Here is an 18,475-nt window from a genome sequence, read left to right on the forward strand (position 1 = left end):
TGGTGACGTGCATCAACAGCATTCGTTAGTGCACACAAAAAAAATCGAGGAAAAATGTGGCGCGCTATGGACTCTGGGTAGGACTTCCCAGGTCGGCCATATTTAATCGTCCTGGCTGAAGGATAGAGGGGAGATGAAGGGGATTCGGGGAATAAGTAAGCTGTCGGTAAGAACTACTTTAACATTTTAGGTGACTATTCATTTTAGGTGACTATTTAACATAGGTGACTATTCAGGAGACGGGTTTGGGTTTCCGATAGTACTAAGATTGTATGGCTTATTTGGCGAGAAAGGTGCCTGCTCTACAAACTGTGTGATGATGGCACTAGCTAGCATGCTAGCGAGGTCGCCAGCTAACATTAGCACGACCAGTTAGATACATGGCCTGCTGATGATGGATGAACCCAGCCTCAACGTTTGGCAGTGGGTTAAACGTTGTGGTTCTATATTAGAAGAAGAAGAAGGCATCTAACGTTACTCTTTCCCCGCTGTCAAAGTGTTGTCAAATTCGTTTATCGGTTTGACCAATCAAAAGATCAGATCATGCAAAAGATAACGGCCGTTGGATGTGTCGACAAGCCTTTTGATTCTCCATCTAAAGTCAAATGTAGTTCATAGACGGTGGTCATATGGCCTCGACCTTGCACTATAATGCAAATAGCTGTCACGCACTGTCTTGGGTCAATTCATCAGGACATAATGTTATAACCTTACAGCCAAGTTTATCCTTACTCAAGCTTCATCCTGCTCCAACATGGTGCATAGTTCTATTCTTTGATTTAGCACTTGCCATGACCCTCCTCCTCAGTCCTCCAAAACAAATGAGTGGCAGGGCTGCACTGTTGAATGGAAACAGAACCTACGGATTTTGCCTTTTTATTAGACATTACAACATTTTAATATTATTATGCCGGTGTGCCCCCATAAGATCCTTCCACGTCTGTCCAGCCAGCATTCAACCATCGTTCTCTGTCTATGATTCTTAATAATCTCATAGGTTCTCTCTATCCAGAGTCCAGACCCACCATAACACCCTAGTAGGATATGAAGTCACCTTGTATCTTTTCTGCATTACAGACAAGGCTTTACGCTGCCCATAAATTGGATGTCTCCGCAGAGCACGTAAAGTTTCAGCCGCAGGAGGTGCAGGTCAGTGGGTGTTGACATGTCTCTCTCCTCACAGAGACGCTTCTATGCGGCCACCCGAACAGAGCAGCCCTTGACTCAGCCTCTGTCAGGCATCAAGGTCTCCACAGGGGCTGCCCATTCATACCAGGACGTCCATGTATGTGGTGATTTAGGGGATGGAGATTGTGTCCTCTGCCCAGCTCTATCTCCTGTGTGTTTACATAGACCTTTGTTCCTTTGAGATATTATTCCACATAGAATATCTCTGTAGTGTTACAAACTCCCAGTCAAATTTCATGCTGATTACATTTATAATAGTTGAAGTAAAAAGGTGTTTGGGACTTGATGCTTTGCTTCTCACCCATTTGTTGCCTTGTATGTGGACATTCTATAACAGAAGTTAGAGCTAAAATATGTTATACTACACTGCTCTGTTAACATTTTCTGACATCTTAAATGCATAAAACACACCATCAAGGTGTGATGCAAACTGATATTTCTATTGCAGGTGACCAAACTGCCCAGCGGTCTGATGATAGCCTCGTTGGACAACTATTTCCCAGCTTCCAGGATCGGTGTGTTTGTGAAGGCTGGCTGTCGCTATGAGTCCCCAGAGAACCAGGGAGTCACCCACCTGCTCCGTCTGGCTGCCAACCTGGTATGCCTGGTTCTGGTTCATCAACATGATGTAGACAGGAGCTTCAACGTATTCAATACTGTGTAGGAACTAGTGATGTGGTTAATCCCAATCTCTACTGCTCTTTTCTAGACTACCAAAGGTGCTTCAGCCTTCAGGATCTGTCGTGGTGTGGAGGCAGTGGGAGGCAGTTTAGGGTCAGTAGTCTTCAGAGCCTGTGAATGAGTGTTTACATCCTCACAAGAGCCGAAAGACAACTAGACATATCTTTGATTTCTATTGTTTGGGATACTTAACATATTTTCTGACTGACTGTACCACTGTCATGGATGACCTAGTGTTTATCTTTGTGTGCTTTCTATGCAGCGTGACGTCATCCAGAGAGAACATGATCTACTCTGTTGACTGTCTCAGAGACCACATGTAAGTGATGCTTGCTTAAAGCGTACCTCTGTATTATGGCTGGGACCATACCAGTATCATGATACTCCTTGGTGTTGTGGCAGGGAAACAAAACACAAGGTGGATTTAACTTCTTTATGAAAACAGACTAATGTTGGAAACAAATATCATTGTTGTCATCCAGAGTCACATTTATGTTTTCCCCCAGCTATATCACACAATATTTTACATACAGCAGGTTTTTTTAAAGACCAAAAAGTGTTTTTGGTCTTTTATATTGCGATACTGGTATTGTCACAGCCCTACTATGCATACACAAAGAATGACAGCAATTTATTCACCATATTCAGATCTATGTTTGTGTACGCATAGTAGGGCTGTGACAATACCAGTATCGCAATATAAAATACCAAATAAATTGCTGTCATTCTAATTTCTGTGTTGTCTAATGCAGTGACACGGTGATGGAGTATCTGATCAATGTGACCACAGCCCCAGAGTTCAGGCCGTGGGAGATGTCGGACCTCACCCCCAGGGTCAAGATGGACAAGGCCCTAGCCGCACAGACCCCCCAGATGGGTGAGAACACACACACACACACAGTGGTTGTTTCAGTTTGATTATTTGAATGTGCTTTCTGTTAACATCTCTGGATAATAGTATAATGCAACATGTTAAAAGATTGCAAATTGTCACCATCACACTGCGGCTGAAGCATATTGTGGATCTGTTCCTCAGGTGTGATTGAGGGTGTACATGGAGCTGCTTACAAGAACGCTCTGTCCAACTCCCTCTACTGCCCAGACTACATGGTTGGCCAGGTCAATGCTGACCATGTAAGACACTCAACATCCCGGCCCTAGCATGTTCTACTGTACAGCACTATTAATTAGTTTGGGCTAATGCTATGGGTGTTCATCTTCCTCTCCAGATGAAAATGCAGGGTTGTACTACTTCAGGAAGTGCAGCACTACGGTTTAATTTTTCATTAACCCTCTGTTTCTCTCCAGATGCACAATTTTATCCAGAACAATTTCACAAGTGCAAGAATGGCTCTGGTTGGGCTTGGTAAGTGTTTAATGTGTATTTCTAATTTTAAAAAAATAATCAAATGACTTGATGTGTGTTAAGATCATTTTGAAAAGGATATTGTGTTCTCATATACATTCTATCTGTTCAGGTGTGGACCACAATGTTCTGAAGCAGGTGGGAGAGCAGTTCCTCAACATCCGCAGTGGGATGGGCACCGCTGGGACAAAGGCTCAGTACCGCGGTGGTAAGACCCTTATTCCAGAGGGGCTGAGATGACCACTATCTGCTAGAAGAGGGTTGGCTCCCCATGCATTAAATGTCATTCTCCTGGGATATTCCCTGAATTCTAATGAGGTTTCTCCCTGCTTCTCTCTTTCTATCCCTGCGTCTTTCTCTCTTCCTTTCTTTTTTCTCTCTAGGCGAGGTGCGTGTGCAGAACAGGTCCAGTCTGGTGCACTCTGTGGTGGTGTCTGAGGGGGCTGCGGTGGGCACAGACGAGGCTATGGCCTTCTCTGTACTACAGCATGTACTGGGGGCGGGGCCACACGTCAAGAGAGGCTCCAACCCCACCTCCAAACTCTTCCAGGGCGTCGCTAAGGCTACTGCAGACCCCTTCGACGTGAGTGACATAATCAGCAGATCAGATTGTGGTTTTATAGCTGGGCATTCTACAAGAGGGGAATGCAGTATGTGGAGGAATCTTTGGGTAGAAGAGTTTTGTGCAGAATAGATTTCTGTCATGCAGTCATTCTCCTCTGGTGTCACCTCCTTTTAGGCCTCTGCTTTCAATTCCAACTACTCTGACTCTGGCCTGTTTGGAGTCTACACCATCTCCCAGTCTGCAGCAGCTGGTGACGTGAGTATGATGTCTTTTTGAAGCTGTTACTAATTAGTCCTATGCACCCTGTGAGGGATAGTTGCTTTTACATAGAATGGCATGTAAGATCATTCATTTAGGATGAGGAAAGAGCATAATGAAGATGAACTTTGACCTCCCATTGATTAATCTGTGCCCTGGACACCATCTGTGAATTGATCGCTCCCCATCTAGCTTCAGAGTTTGTTCTGTTAGGTGACCTAAACTGGGATATGCTTAACACCCCGGCAGTCCTACAATCTAAGCTTGATGCCCTCAATCTCACACAAATCATCAAGGAACCCACCAGGTACAACCCTAAATCCGTAAACATGGGCACCCTAATAGACATTATCCTGACCAACTTGCCCTCCAAATACACCTCTGCTGTCTTCAATCAAGATCTCAGCGATCACTGCCTCATTGCCTGTATCCGCCACGGGTCCACGGTCAAACAACCACCCCTCATCACTGTCAAACGCTCCCTGAAACACTTCTGCGAGCAGGCCTTTCTAATCGACCTGGCCCGGGTACCCTGGAAGGATATTGACCTCATCCCGTCAGTTGAGGATGCCTGGTCATTCTTTAAAAGTTACTTCCTCACCATATTAGACAAGCATGCTCCGTTCAAAAAATGCAGAACCAAGAACAGATATAGCCCTTGGTTCACTCCAGACCTGACTGCCCTCGACCAGCACAAAAACATCCTGTGGCGAACTGCAATAGCATCGAAGAGCCCCCGTGATATGCAACTGTTCAGGGAAGTCAGGAACCAATACACGCAGTCAGTCAGGAAAGCAAAGGCCAGCTTTTTCAAGCAGAAATTTGCATCCTGTAGCTCTAACTCCAAAAAGTTCTGGGATACTGTAAAGTCCATGGAAAACAAGAGCACCTCCTCCCAGCTGCCCACTGCACTGAGGCTAGATAACACGGTCACCACTGATAAGTCCGTGATAATCGAAAACTTCAACAAACATTTCTCAATGGCTGGCCATGCCTTCCACCTGGCGACTCCAACCTTGGCCAACAGCCCCGCCCCCCCCGCTGCTACTCGCCCAAGCCTCCCCAGCTTCTCCTTTACCCATATCCAGATAGCAGATGTTCTGAAAGATATGGAAAACCTGGACCCATACAAATCAGCTGGGCTTGACAATCTGGACCCCCTATTTCTGAAACTGTCCGCCGCCATTGTCGCACCCCCTATTACCAGCCTGTTCAACCTCTCCTTCGTATCATCTGAGATCCCCAAGGATTGGAAAGCTGCCGCTGTCATCCCCCTCTTCAAAGGGGGAGACACCCTGGACCCAAACTGTTACAGACCTATATCCATCCTGCCCTGCCTAGCTAAGGTCTTCGAAAGCCAAGTCAACAAACAGATCACTGACCATCTCGAATCCCACCGTACCTTCTCTGCTGTGCAATCCGGTTTCCGAGCCGGTCACGGGTGCACCTCAGCCACGCTCAAGGTACTAAACGATATCATAACCGCCATCGATAAAAGACATTACTGTGCAGCCGTCTTCATCGACCTGGCCAAGGCTTTCGACTCTGTCAATCACCATATTCTTATCGGCAGACTCAGTAGCCTCGGTTTTTCTAATGACTGCCTTGCCTGGTTCACCAACTACTTTGCAGACAGAGTTCAGTGTGTCAAATCGGAGGGCATGTTGTCCGGTCCTCTGGCAGTCTCTATGGGGGTACCACAGGGTTCAATTCTCGGGCCGACTCTTTTCTCTGTATACATCAATGATGTTGCTCTTGCTGCGGGCGATTCCCTGATCCACCTCTACGCAGACGACACCATTCTGTATACTTCCGGCCCTTCCCTGGACACTGTGCTATCTAACCTCCAAACGAGCTTCAATGCCATACAACACTCCTTCCGTGGCCTCCAACTGCTCTTAAATGCTAGTAAAACCAAATGCATGCTTTTCAACCGTTCGCTGCCTGCACCCGCACGCCCGACTAGCATCACCACCCTGGACGGTTCCGACCTAGAATATGTGGACATCTATAAGTACCTAGGTGTCTGGCTAGACTGCAAACTCTCCTTCCAGACTCATATCAAACATCTCCAATCCAAAATCAAATCTAGAGTCGGCTTTCTATTCCGGAACAAAGCCTCCTTCACTCACGCCGCCAAACTTACCCTAGTAAAACTGACTATCCTACCGATCCTCGACTTCGGCGATGTCATCTACAAAATAGCTTCCAATACTCTACTCAGCAAACTGGATGCAGTTTATCACAGTGCCATCCGTTTTGTTACTAAAGCACCTTATACGACCCACCACTGCGACCTGTATGCCCTAGTCGGCTGGCCCTCGCTACATGTTCGTCGTCAGACCCACTGGCTCCAGGTCATCTACAAGGCTATGGTAGGTAAAGTGCCTCCTTATCTCAGTTCACTGGTCACGATGGCTACACCCACCCGTAGCACGCGCTCCAGCAGGTGTATCTCACTGATCATCCCTAAAGCCAAAACCTCATTTGGACGCCTTTCCTTCCAGTTCTCTGCTGCCTGCGACTGGAACGAATTGCAAAAATCTCTGAAGTTGGAGACTTATCTCCCTCAACAACTTTAAAAATCTGCTATCCGAGCAGCTAACCGATCGCTGCAGCTGTACATAGTCCATCTGTAAACTACCCACCCAATTTACCTACCTCACCCCCATACTGCTTTTATTTATTTACTTTTCTGCTCTTTTGCACACCAGTATCTCTTCTTGCACATGATCATCTGATGATTTATCACTCCAGTGTTAATCTGCTAAATTGTAATTATTCGATTATTGCCTACCTCATGCCTTTTGCACACAATGTATATAGATTCTCTTTTTCCTACCATGTTATTGACTTGTTTATTGTTTACTCCATGTGTAACTCTGTGTTGTTGTCTGTTCACACTGCTATGCTTTATCTTGGCCAGGTCGCAGTTGCAAATGAGAACTTGTTCTCAACTAGCCTACCTGGTTAAATAAAGGTGAAATAAAAAAATCGATTTACCTATCCCTATCCTCCTATCCAGGTGATCAAGGCAGCTATTAGCCAGGTGAAGGCTGTTACAGGAGGAGTCTCAGAAGCTGACCTGACCCGCGCCAAGTAAGCTAACACAGACTTTGAAACTTGAATATAGAATTTGAGTAGATAAAATCAAGAAAAGTATTGCAATGGAAGGGACTTTGAAGATGTTGACTTAAGGTGTATCTGTTTTTGTAGGACCCAGCTGAAGGCTGAGTACCTGATGTCGTTGGAGAGCTCCGGGGGTTTGTTAGACGCCATGGGTTTACAGGCTCTGTCTGGAGGGGTCTACCACTCCCCCGAGGCCATCGCACAGAAGATCGACTCCGTCTCCGCAACTGATGTCGCCAACGTAAGTATATTCACTTTGGGGAGAATATTATCTTCAACTTAAGTTGAATTTTCACTTAGTCTTCAATTGACATCAATGCATGACTAAGTTAAAATTCAAGTGGAAGTTAATATATTTCTATATTAGTCTTTGCTGCAGCTCACTCTTGACTTGTACAGTACATTAGGAGTGTTTTCCTTGTTTGTTAGTTTTTCTGCTTAGAGGGTCCCGTGTGGCTCAGTTGATAGAGCATGGTGCTTGCAATGCCAGGGTTCTGGGTTCGATTCCCACAGGGGACCAGTACAGGGGAAAAAGTATGAAAAATGTAAGTCGCTGTGGATAAGAACGTCTACTAAAGGTCAAATGTAATTATTTTTCCTTGTTCTCTCAGGCTGCAAATAAGTTTGTGTCGGGCAAGAATTCCATGGCTTCCAGTGGAAACCTCATCAAGACGCCCTTCGTTGACGAGATCTAAAGCCTTTCAACTGTATTTCACATGTGATTAAGTCACAACAAAGCCCCCTGTCCATTCAAAACAAACAAACTGAAACAGTCATATTCCTAATTGCGTCATTGTTCTTTTGAGGAAGTTGTTGTAATCACACCAACTGCCAATATTTATAGTTGTTGCTATTTTTACGTGGATCTTGAACTGTATAGCTCATGTAAATGAAAGAATATCTACCGTGAAGGTGGAATAAGTCGTTTTTCCTCTTGTAAATAGACCTAATGTCTTACCAGGTGATAATAAATGAAACCTTATGATCCATGTAAAAGTTTTGATGTAATGTCCAATAGTGTGAAATTCTATTTCTCCTAATCTGTTCATGTCGCTTTCATGAAAAAGTGTTTGATTACGTCTGACCATGTTGAACAAAATAACCTAGTTGATACGTTATTTGTTCCTGGAAATACAAGTGAATTGTAGCCAGGTGACTAATGTGTGTTTTCCAATGAGAAAAGCTACAAACGTGACCAAAAGTATGTGGACACCTGCTCGTCGAACATCTCATTGCAATAATATGGAGTTGGTCCTCCCCCCTTTGCTGCTATAACAACCTCCACTCTTCTGGGAAAGCTTTCCATTAGATGTTGGAACATTGTTGCGGTGATTTGCTTCCATTCAGCCACACGAGCATTAGTAAGGTTGGGCGATTTAGGCCTGGCTCGCAGTCGGCATTCCAATTCATCCCAAAGGTGTAAGATGGGGTTGAGGTCAGGGCTCTGTGCATGCTAGTCAGGTTCTTCCACACTGATCTCAACAAACCATTTCTGTATGGACCTCGCTTTGTGCACAGGTGCTTTGACATGCTGAAACAGGAAAGGTCCTTCAAACTGATGATGAAGCGTGTTTCCAAAGTCCAATGGCGGCAAGCTTTATACCACTCCAGGTATGCTTGTGCGGTTGCTTGGCCATGGAAACCCATTTCAAGAATCTCCCAATGAACAGTTATTGTGCCAACGTTGCTCCCAGAGGCAGTTTTGAACTCAGTAGTGAGTGCTGCAACCGAGGACAGAATTTTTACATGCTACGCGGTCCTGTTCTGTGAGCTTGTGTGGCTTACCACTTTTGCGGCTGATCCGTTGTTGCTCCTAGACGTTTCCACTTCACAATAACAGCACTTACAGTTGACCGGGACAGCTCTAGCAGGGCAGAAATTTGAAGAACTGATTTGTTAGAAAGGTGGCATCCTATGATGGTGCCACGTTGAAAGTCATTGAGCTCTTCAGTAAGGCCATTCTACTGCCAATGTTTGTCTATGGCGATTGCATGGCTGTGTGCTCCATTTTATACACCTGTTAGCAACGGGTGTGGCAGGAATAGCTGAATCCACTCATTTGAAGGGGTGTCCACATACTTTTGGCGGACAATACAGTGGCTCTATGTTAATGTATATATTTAATCATACCAGATTATTTTTTTTCAGTAGATTGAAGTTCATTTGGGTTGTGGGTATACTTTATCAAGATGATCTTACAGATGATTTTACCATGACCATTAGCCTTTACATATGCTTAAATCAGTGATTTTGACTAAAACATTTAATTTGGTTATATCAGGGGGAATTGGCCATGTATAGACCCTTAAATTCAATTAGTGTAATGTATATACACTGCTCAAAAAAATAAAGGGAACACTTAAACAACACAATGTAACTCCAAGTCAATCACACTTCTGTGAAATCAAACTGTCCACTTAGGAAGCAACACTGATTGACAATAAATTTCACATGCTGTTGTGCAAATGGAATAGACAAAAGGTGGAAATTATAGGCAATTAGCAAGACACCCCCAATAAAGGAATGGTTCTGCAGGTGGTGACCACAGACCACTTCTCAGTTCGTATGCTTCCTGGCTGATGTTTTGGTCACTTTTGAATGCACTTTTGGTGCTTTCACTCTAGTGGTAGCATGAGACGGAGTCTACAACCCACACAAGTGGCTCAAGTAGTGCAGTTCACCAGGATGGCACATCAATGCGAGCTGTGGCAAAAAGGTTTGCTGTGTCTGTCAGCGTAGTGTCCAGAGCATGGAGGCGCTACCAGGAGACAGGCCAGTACATCAGGAGACGTGGAGGAGGCCGTAGGAGGGCAACAACCCAGCAGCAGGACCGCTACCTCCGCCTTTGTGCAAGAAGGAGCACTGCCTGAGCCCTGCAAAATGACCTCCAGCAGGCCACAAATGTGCATGTGTCAGCATATGGTCTCACAAGGGGTCTGAGGATCTCATCTCGGTACCTAATGGCAGTCAGGCTACCTCTGGCGAGCACATGGAGGGCTGTGCGGCCCCACAAAGAAATGCCACCCCACACCATGACTGACCCACCGCCAAACTGGTCATGCTGGAGGATGTTGCAGGCAGCAGAACGTTCTCCACGGCGTCTCCAGACTCTGTCACGTCTGTCACATGTTCTCATGTGCTCAGTGTGAACCTGCTTTCATCTGTGAAGAGCACAGGGTGCCAGTGGCGAATTTGCCAATCTTGGTGTTCTCTGGCAAATGCCAAACGTCCTGCACGGTGTTGGGCTGTAAGCACAACCCCCACCTGTGGACGTCGGGCCCTCATACCACCCTCATGGAGTCAGTTTCACTATACCGGTGCTTACAGTTGACCGAGGCAGCACTAGTAGGGAAGAAATGTGACGAACTGACTTGTTTGAAAGGTGGAATCCTATGACGGTGCCATGTTGAAAGTCACTGAGCTTTTCAGTAAGGCCATTCTATTTCCAATATTTGTCTATGAAGATTGCATGGCTGTGTGCTCAATTTTATACACCTGTCAGAAATGGGTGTGGCTGAAATAGCCAAATCCACTAATTTGAAAGGGTGTCCACATACCTTTATAGATACAGTTGAAGTCAGAAGTTTATATACACCTTAGACAAATACATTTAAACTCAGTTTTTCACAATTCCTGACATTTAATCCTAGTAAAAATTCCCTGTTTTAGGTCAGTTAGGATCACCAGTTTATTTTAAGAATGCGAAATGTCAGAATAATAGTAGAGAGAAAGATTTATTTCACCTTTTATTTCTTTCATCACATTCCCAGTGGGTCAGAAGTTTACATACACTCAATTAGTATTTGGTAGCATTGCCTTGAAATTGTTTAACTTGGGTCAAACGTTTCGAATAGCCTTCCACAATAAGTTGGGTGAATTTTGGCCCATTCCTCCTGACAGAGCTGGTGTAACTGAGTCAGGTGTGTAGGCCTCCTTGCTCACACACGTATTTTCAGTTCTGCCCACAGATTTTCTAGGGTATTGAGGTTAGGGCTTTGTGATGGCCCCTCCAATACCTTGACTTTGTTGTCCTTAAGCCATTTTGCCAGAACTTTGGAAGTATGATTGGGGTCATTGTCCATTTGGAAGACCCATTTGCGACCAAGCTTTAACTTCCTGACTGATGTCTTGAGATGTTGCTTCAATATATCCACATAATTTTCCTCCCCTCATGATGCCATCTATTTTGTGAAGTGCACCAGTCCCTCCTGCAGCAAAGCACCCCAACAACATGATGCTGCCACCCCTGTGCTTCACGGTTGGGATAGTGTTCTTCGGCTTGAAAGCATCCCCCTTTTTCCTCCAAACATAACAATGGTCATTATGGCAGTTCTATTTTCTAAACAGTTCTATTTTTGTTTCATCAGACCAGAGGACATTTCTCCAAAAATTACAATCTTTGTCCCCATGTGCAGTTGCAAACCGTAGTCTGGCTTTTTTATGGCGGTTTTGGAGCAGTGGCTTCTTTCTTGCTGAGCGGCCATTCAGAATATGTCGATATAGGACTCGTTTTACTGTGGAAATAGATACTTTTGTACCTCTTTCCTCCAGCATCCTGAGCAGTATGACGGCTGCATGGTCCCGTGGTGTTTATACTTGCGTACTATTGTTTGTACAGATGAACGTGGTAACTTCAGGCGTTTGGAAATTGCTCCCAAGGATGAACCAGATTTGTGGAGGTCTACAAACATTTTTCTGAGGTCTTGTCTGATTTCTTTTGATTTTCCTATGATGTCAAGCAAAGAGGCACTGAGTTTGAAGGTAGGCCTTGAAATACATCCACAGGTACACCTCCAATTGACTCAAATTATGTCAATTAGCCTATTAGAAGTTTCTAAAGTCATGACATAATTTTCTGGAATTTTCCAAGCAGTTTAAAGGCTCAGTCAACTTAGTGTATGTAAACTTCTGACCCACTGGAATTGTGATACAGTGAATTATAAGTGAAATAATCTGTCTGTAAACAATTGTTGGACAAATTACTTGTGTCATGCACAAAGTAGATGTCCTAACCGACTTGCCAAAACTATAGTTTGTTAACAAGAAATTTGTGGAGTGGTTGAAAAACGAGTTTTAATGACTCCAACCTAAGTGTATGTAAATGTAACAGTATAACTTTACGTCGTCCCCTCGCCCCGACACGGGCGCGAACCAGGGACCCTCTGCACACATCAACAACAGTTAACCACGAAGCGTCGTTACCCATCGCTCCACAAAAGCCGCTGCCCTTGCAGAGCAAGGGGAAACCCTACTTAAGTCTCAGAGCAAGTGACGTAACTGATTGAAATGCTACTAGCGCGTACCCGCTAACTAGCTAGCCATTTCACATCCGTTACACTCACCCCCCTTTCAACCTCCTCCTTTTTCCGCAGCAACCAGTGATCCGGGTCAACAGCATCAATGTAACAGTATAACTTTAAACCGTCCCCTCGCCCCGACACGGGCGCGAACCAGGGACCCTCTGCACACATTAACAACGGTCGCCCACGAAGCATCGTTACCCATCGCTCCACAAAGGCCACGGCCCTTGCAAAGCAAGGGGCAACACTACTTAAGTCTCAGAGCAAGTGACGTAACTGATTGAAATGCTACTAGCGCGTACCCGCTAACTAGCTAGCCATTTCACATCCGTTACATAAACTTCCGACTTCAACTGTATAGTGTACATACTGAGGCTGGGGAATAGGGGTAAATGATTGTTAATTGTATTACAGGCAGAGCAATGCTTGTTCCCATATGCCACAATTGTGACTGAAAATAAAACATACTTTATTACATTCTGCTCACTCAAAATGTTAATTTTTATAATATGGATTACATGTAAGAGTTACTAATGGCATATGATTTGCATAGTGGCATGTCTGGGAAATGTTTTGGAGCAAATGGGCTCCACCAGCCTGTACTGTTGACACCAGGCAGGATGGGGCCATGGACTCATGCTGCTTGCATCCTGTAGCTCTAACTCCAAAACGTTTTGGGTCACTGTAAAGTCCATGGAGAATAAGAGCACGTCCTCCCAGCTGCCTACTGCACTGAGGCTAGGGAACACTGTCACCATCGATAAATCGATGATAATCGAGAATTTCAATAAGCAATTCTCTACGGCTGGCCATGCTTTCATCCTGGCTAACCCAACCCCGATCAACAGCTCCGCCCTCCCCGCAGCTACTTCCCAAGCCTCCCCAGCTTCTCCTTCACCCAAATCCAGATAGCGGATGTTCTGAAAGAGCTGCAAAACCTGGATCCGTACAAATCAGCTAGGCTAGACAATCTGGACCATCTCTTTCTAAAATTATCCGCAGCCATTGTTGCAACCCCTATTACTAGTCTGTTCAACCTCTCTTTCGTACCGTCCGAGATTCCTAAAGATTGGAAAGCTGCCGCGGTCATCCCCCTCTTCAAAGGGGGTGACACTAGACGAAAACACTTTCTAAGGTCTTCGAAAGTCAAGTTAACAAACAGATCACTAACCATTTCGAATCCCACCGTACCTTCTCCGCAGTGCAATCCGGTTTCTGAGCTGGTCACGGGTGCACCTCAGCCACACTCAAGGTACTAAATGATATCATAACAGCCACCAATAAAAGACAGTACTGCGCAGCTGTCTTCATCGACCTGGCCAAGGCTTTCGACTCTGTCAATTACAATATTCTTATCGGCAGACTGAACAGCCTTGGTTTCTCAAATGACGGCCTTGCCTGGTTCACCAACTACTTCTTAGATAGAGTTAAGTGTGTCAAATCGGAGGGCCTGTTGTCCGGACCTCTGGCAGTCTCTATGGGGTTCGACAGGGTTCAAGTCTCGGGCCGACTCTTTTCTCTGTATATATCAATGTCGCTCTTGTTGCTGGTGATTCCTTGATCCACCTCTACGCAGACGACACCATTCTGTATACATCTGGCCTTTCTTTGGACACTGTGTTAACAAACCTCCAAACGAGCTTCAATGACATACAACACTCCTTCCGTGGCCTCCAACTGCTCTCAAACGCTAGTAAAACAAAATCCATGCTCTTCAACGGATCGCTGCATGCACCCGCCCGCCCGACTAGCATCACTACAACTACAAATACCCAAGTGTCTGGCTAGACTGTAAACTCTCATTCCAGACTCATATTAAGCATCTCCAATCCAAAATTAAATCTAGAATCGGCTTCCTATTTCGCAACAATGCCTCCTTCACTCACGCTGCCAAACATACCCTCGTAAAACTGACTATCCTACCGATCCTCGACTTCAGCGATGTCATTTACAAAATAGCCTCCAACACTCTACTCAGCAAACTGGATGTAGTCTATCACAGTGCCATCCGTTTTGCCACCAAAGCCCAATATACCACCCACCACTGCGACCTGTATGCTCTCGTCGGCTGGCCCTCTCTACATATTCGTCGCCAGACCCACTGGCTCCAGGTCATCTATAAGTCTTTGCTAGGTAAAGCTCCGCCTTTTGTTAGCTCACTGGTCACCATAACAACACCCACTTGTAGCACGCGCTCCAGCAGGTATATCTCAATGGTCATCCCCAAAGCCAACACCTCATTTGGCCGCCTTTCCTTCCAGTTCTCTGCTGCCAATCACTGGAACGAATTGCAAAAATCGCTGAAGTTTGAGACTTATATCTGCCTCACTAACTTTAAGTATCAGCTATCTGAGCAGCTTACTGATCACTGCAGCTGTACACAGCCCATCTGTAAATAGCCCATCCAACTTCCTACCTCTTCCCCATTTTGTTTTTCTTTACTTTTTTTGCACACTAGTATTTCTACTTGCACATCATCATCTGCACATCTATCACTCTAGTGTTAATTTGCTAAATTGTAATTACTTCGCTACTATGGCCTATTTATTGCCTTACCTCCTTACTCCATTTGCACACATTGTATATAGATTTTTTTGTGCTATTGTGTTATTGACTGTACTTTTGTTTATCCCATGTGTAACTCTGTTTTGTTGTTTATTGTCGCACTGCTTTTCTTTATCTTGGCCAGGTCGCAGTTGTAAATGAGAACTTGTTCTCAACTGGCCTACCTGGTTAAATAAAGGTAAAATGTAAAATACATTTAAAAAACGAAAAATCCTGACTGCTATCAGCATGACCAGTGGCAATTTTAGCATGTAATCTTGGTGGGGCAAAAAAAATGGTGGGATGCATGCCAGAAAACTACACAACACTAAACAATACATTATTTGCACTATAACGGTTACAAATGGTGCCCACAAACGGCCTACATAAAGCTTTCACGAACATCTTACAACTGCTACACCTGGCTATCAGTGGAGCTTTGTCTGGCAGCGAAACAGTTAATTCAGCCTCATTTATTGCCTTAAAAAAAACATAGCTGATATGGCTGGCTTGCTAAAACAAATGTGGTTTCTAATGACATTTGAGATGTAAAAACTATTGCATAAGTGCACGACAAGCGGATAAGAGGCAATCTGTAATTTTTATTAAGACATTAATGAGCGAGCTAATAGTCAATAGAACTTTGTATTGTGAATATAATATATAGTCAATAGTCAATATAATCATTTGTTTAGCACTTTTGAAATATACAGCGACAGAATTCAGAACATGGGCCTTTCTTACAGTGTTCTCCCTGTACACCAAGTCAGAACCATAGCATAAAAAAATGGGGTCATATAAGCAGACAATGAAGCTCTTACAATATTCGATGATTACATTTCTCAAAAACAGGTTATAGGCTACATGAGCACCACCAAGTCAGAACAGTAGATGAAATTAAGAGATGAAAATATAACAAATTATTAGGGTGAGGCACATGGGCTACTAACAGCTTGCTACACCACATACACTTAGTATTACTTTCTTAGCTACAGTATTCATATCTCCCTGGCATATTACATAATTTATGCAGCAGCATACAATACATTTTTGGACTCACCTTGTTGTGCTGTGCTCACTTGAACAGGAAGGTGGCTTGGCTGTCCTTCGTGGGCAAATTTTGTCATCAAAGTCTGGCATTCTCTGGATTTATGATGCTTTCAAAACAATCAAAACATCAACAATCAAAATAATATCATTGATCTTCAGGTCGTAGCTCTAGAAAGTAGCCGAATTTATAATTCCGAGTTGGAGGACCGTTCAAAACGTATTTTCCTAGTCATAGCTCGTTTATTCCAAACTTCCCAGTTGTCTTGAACTCACTGAAGTCAAGTTTTCGCAGTTCCGAGTTAACAGTTGTTGTGAGCGCGACACAAATCATGCTTCATTGACAGCTTGGCCAATGTTGAATGTTTATCATTTTAAACTTGGAAAAGAGCCCCTTAATCAGGTAATATTAATTACAGAGAAATTATTTTATAGAATAGCATGTCATATCACTTAACTTCTCTCAGCTACGGATCCCGGTAGCGGGTTTAAATTCGACAACATACGGTGATCGCCACATAAATAGACATATTAAACATTCCTGAAAAAACAAGTGTCTCACATGGTTCATAAGCCTAGAATCTTGCTAATCCAACTGCGTTGTCAGATTTAAAAAAGGATTTACTGCGAAAGAATACGATGCGATTATCTGAGCACAGAGCCCCATACCAAAATACTATTTCAACCAGCACAGGCGTAACAAAATCACAAATTGCAATGAAATAAATCGTTTACCTTTGAAGATCTTGCTCTGTTTGCAATCCCAAGGATCATTGTTACACAATGAATGGTCTTTTGTTTGGTTAAATCAATTTTTATAGCCTAACACAAAACATTTTGTGAACGCTTATCTTGTTGAATTCCGTGTCATTCAATTTTCGACGAAACATTCGACGTAAATACACAGACTAAACGTGACTTTATCCAGTCATGTTTGGTTTCATTGCAATCAACTGTTTGTTTTTAACACAACCAAACTTGATGGGTCATTTCGCGGAACGTATTGTCCGAAAGAAACCGATTGGAAGACAACAAGTAATGACCTCATTGTGCACCAATTATATGACCGCTGTTTCGTTGATTGACTGTATTTTAACCCAATGACCACTGATCGTCTTGAAATCTAGCTGGGTAGATAGCCAATGAGCAGAGGTAAACGGCAATATGTAATGGTTCTCTGTTGGAAGACCAACTCATGTAGTAAACTCCGGCGTAAAGACGGTCTATCGCCATTGAAGATTCATACTGGAAGGAGCCAAGCTTGTTACGCACAGCACTATTTCGGTAACGAGCAGCTTCAGCTGTTTATATATCGAACATCATGGCGAATAAGTCAGGGAAAGCTAAATCTAAGACTAGATATACGAATTTAGACAAAATTATAGAGGAAATTGATCGTGAAAGTGAAACATATGCTTTTGGAAGACGACTCAGTTAGCAACCATGACTCAAATGCAAAACCTGGATCCGTACAAATCAGCTAGGCTAGACAATCTGGACCCTCTCTTTCTAAAATTATCCGCAGCCATTGTTGCAACCCCTATTACTAGTCTGTTCAACCTCTCTTTCGTACCGTCCGAGATTCCTAAAGATTGTTTTGGACTGGTAAGTTCTTCTCATGCTAATGCCGTTGTTTGAAATTAAGCTAATCATGTAAATGTAATTAGCTAGAAAGTCGGGGCACCACGAAAGAATGTTTATAGAGCTGATATCTTCCGAAAAAACTCTTAAAGACCTGCTAATATTTTACCTCAATAGCAGTCAATATTTAATCATCACCTTATTCAGTCTCATCTGAAAGTTGTCAATTCTTGATTATCTTCACGAACCCTAGCTAACAGGTTGAATCAGCAATACAAAATTTGGTTTATTTATTTATTTACTAAATACCTACATAAATCACACAGAATTACATCTACACAGAATGGATCATACATTGATTACAAATGATGTCATGAAGGAAAACGTCCCTAGTGGATGGAACAGATATGACGGCTGGTTACACAAAGAAAGTGGGTTGGATTTTGAATGAAAGAGCGGGAAGACTGAGGAACAAAGAGATTTTGTGTCTCTATCGGGCCGTAGGCAGCTATGCTATCGTAAATACAGTATCTTATGCATTCTAAATAACCGCCCATTTGGAAAAGGAAAATGCGATAAATATTTACTCTGAGCTGCGCTTCGGTAGATTGATCGTAGATAGAAGGCCGGGTTGTCCAGCATGGATCTCTTGTCCTCTGAAGAATTTCTACTGGTGAACTGGAGCGTGGTAGAATGGATCTTTTGTCCGTCCTCTCCTAGCCCACGTTTACAGTTGCTGCGGCTAACTCAATCGGCTAGGAGGTATCTTTAGTGAATAAGAGTTCAAAGTTCATACCACGTTGCCATGCTATATGC

At 43.8% G+C, this 18,475-nt stretch overlaps 1 protein-coding gene across 3 annotated transcripts; it reads left to right on the plus strand.

Moving 5' to 3' along the window:
* Window positions 1-7: 7 nt before the first annotated feature.
* LOC129815639 (cytochrome b-c1 complex subunit 2, mitochondrial-like) lies at window positions 8-9,559 on the plus strand. 3 transcript variants are annotated; one of them, XM_055870022.1, is made up of 14 exons: window positions 8-166; window positions 1,184-1,285; window positions 1,637-1,786; window positions 1,898-1,962; window positions 2,132-2,188; window positions 2,622-2,746; window positions 2,906-3,003; window positions 3,178-3,235; window positions 3,348-3,443; window positions 3,619-3,818; window positions 3,975-4,055; window positions 7,084-7,157; window positions 7,275-7,428; window positions 7,799-9,559. In XM_055870022.1, the coding sequence occupies exons 1-14, from the start codon at window positions 134-136 to the stop codon at window positions 7,880-7,882; spliced, it is 1,377 nt and encodes a 458-aa protein (XP_055725997.1). In that variant the 5' UTR covers window positions 8-133; the 3' UTR covers window positions 7,883-9,559. The 3 variants fall into 3 exon arrangements, with proteins under 3 accessions (XP_055725997.1, XP_055726717.1, XP_055727567.1); XM_055870742.1 differs by lacking the exon at window positions 1,184-1,285 and adding an exon at window positions 1,078-1,149 and having other exon boundaries at window positions 7,799-8,183; XM_055871592.1 differs by lacking the exon at window positions 1,184-1,285 and adding an exon at window positions 1,078-1,149 and having other exon boundaries at window positions 117-190; window positions 7,799-8,183.
* The last annotated feature ends 8,916 nt before the right edge of the window (window positions 9,560-18,475 follow it).

The sequence above is a fragment of the Salvelinus fontinalis genome, chromosome 1 (assembly GCF_029448725.1).
Source record: "Salvelinus fontinalis isolate EN_2023a chromosome 1, ASM2944872v1, whole genome shotgun sequence".
Lineage (NCBI taxonomy): Eukaryota > Metazoa > Chordata > Actinopteri > Salmoniformes > Salmonidae > Salvelinus > Salvelinus fontinalis.

Bases quoted from the DNA above. Each gene is read 5' to 3' on its own strand.
- LOC129815639 (XM_055870022.1), top strand. From the start codon at position 134: ATGAAGGGGATTCGGGGAATAAGTAAGCTGTCG. The intron at 2,189-2,621 runs GTAAGTGATGCT...TGTCTAATGCAG, and splicing joins GACTGTCTCAGAGACCACAT to TGACACGGTGATGGAGTATC. The intron at 3,819-3,974 runs GTGAGTGACATA...ACCTCCTTTTAG, and splicing joins CTACTGCAGACCCCTTCGAC to GCCTCTGCTTTCAATTCCAA.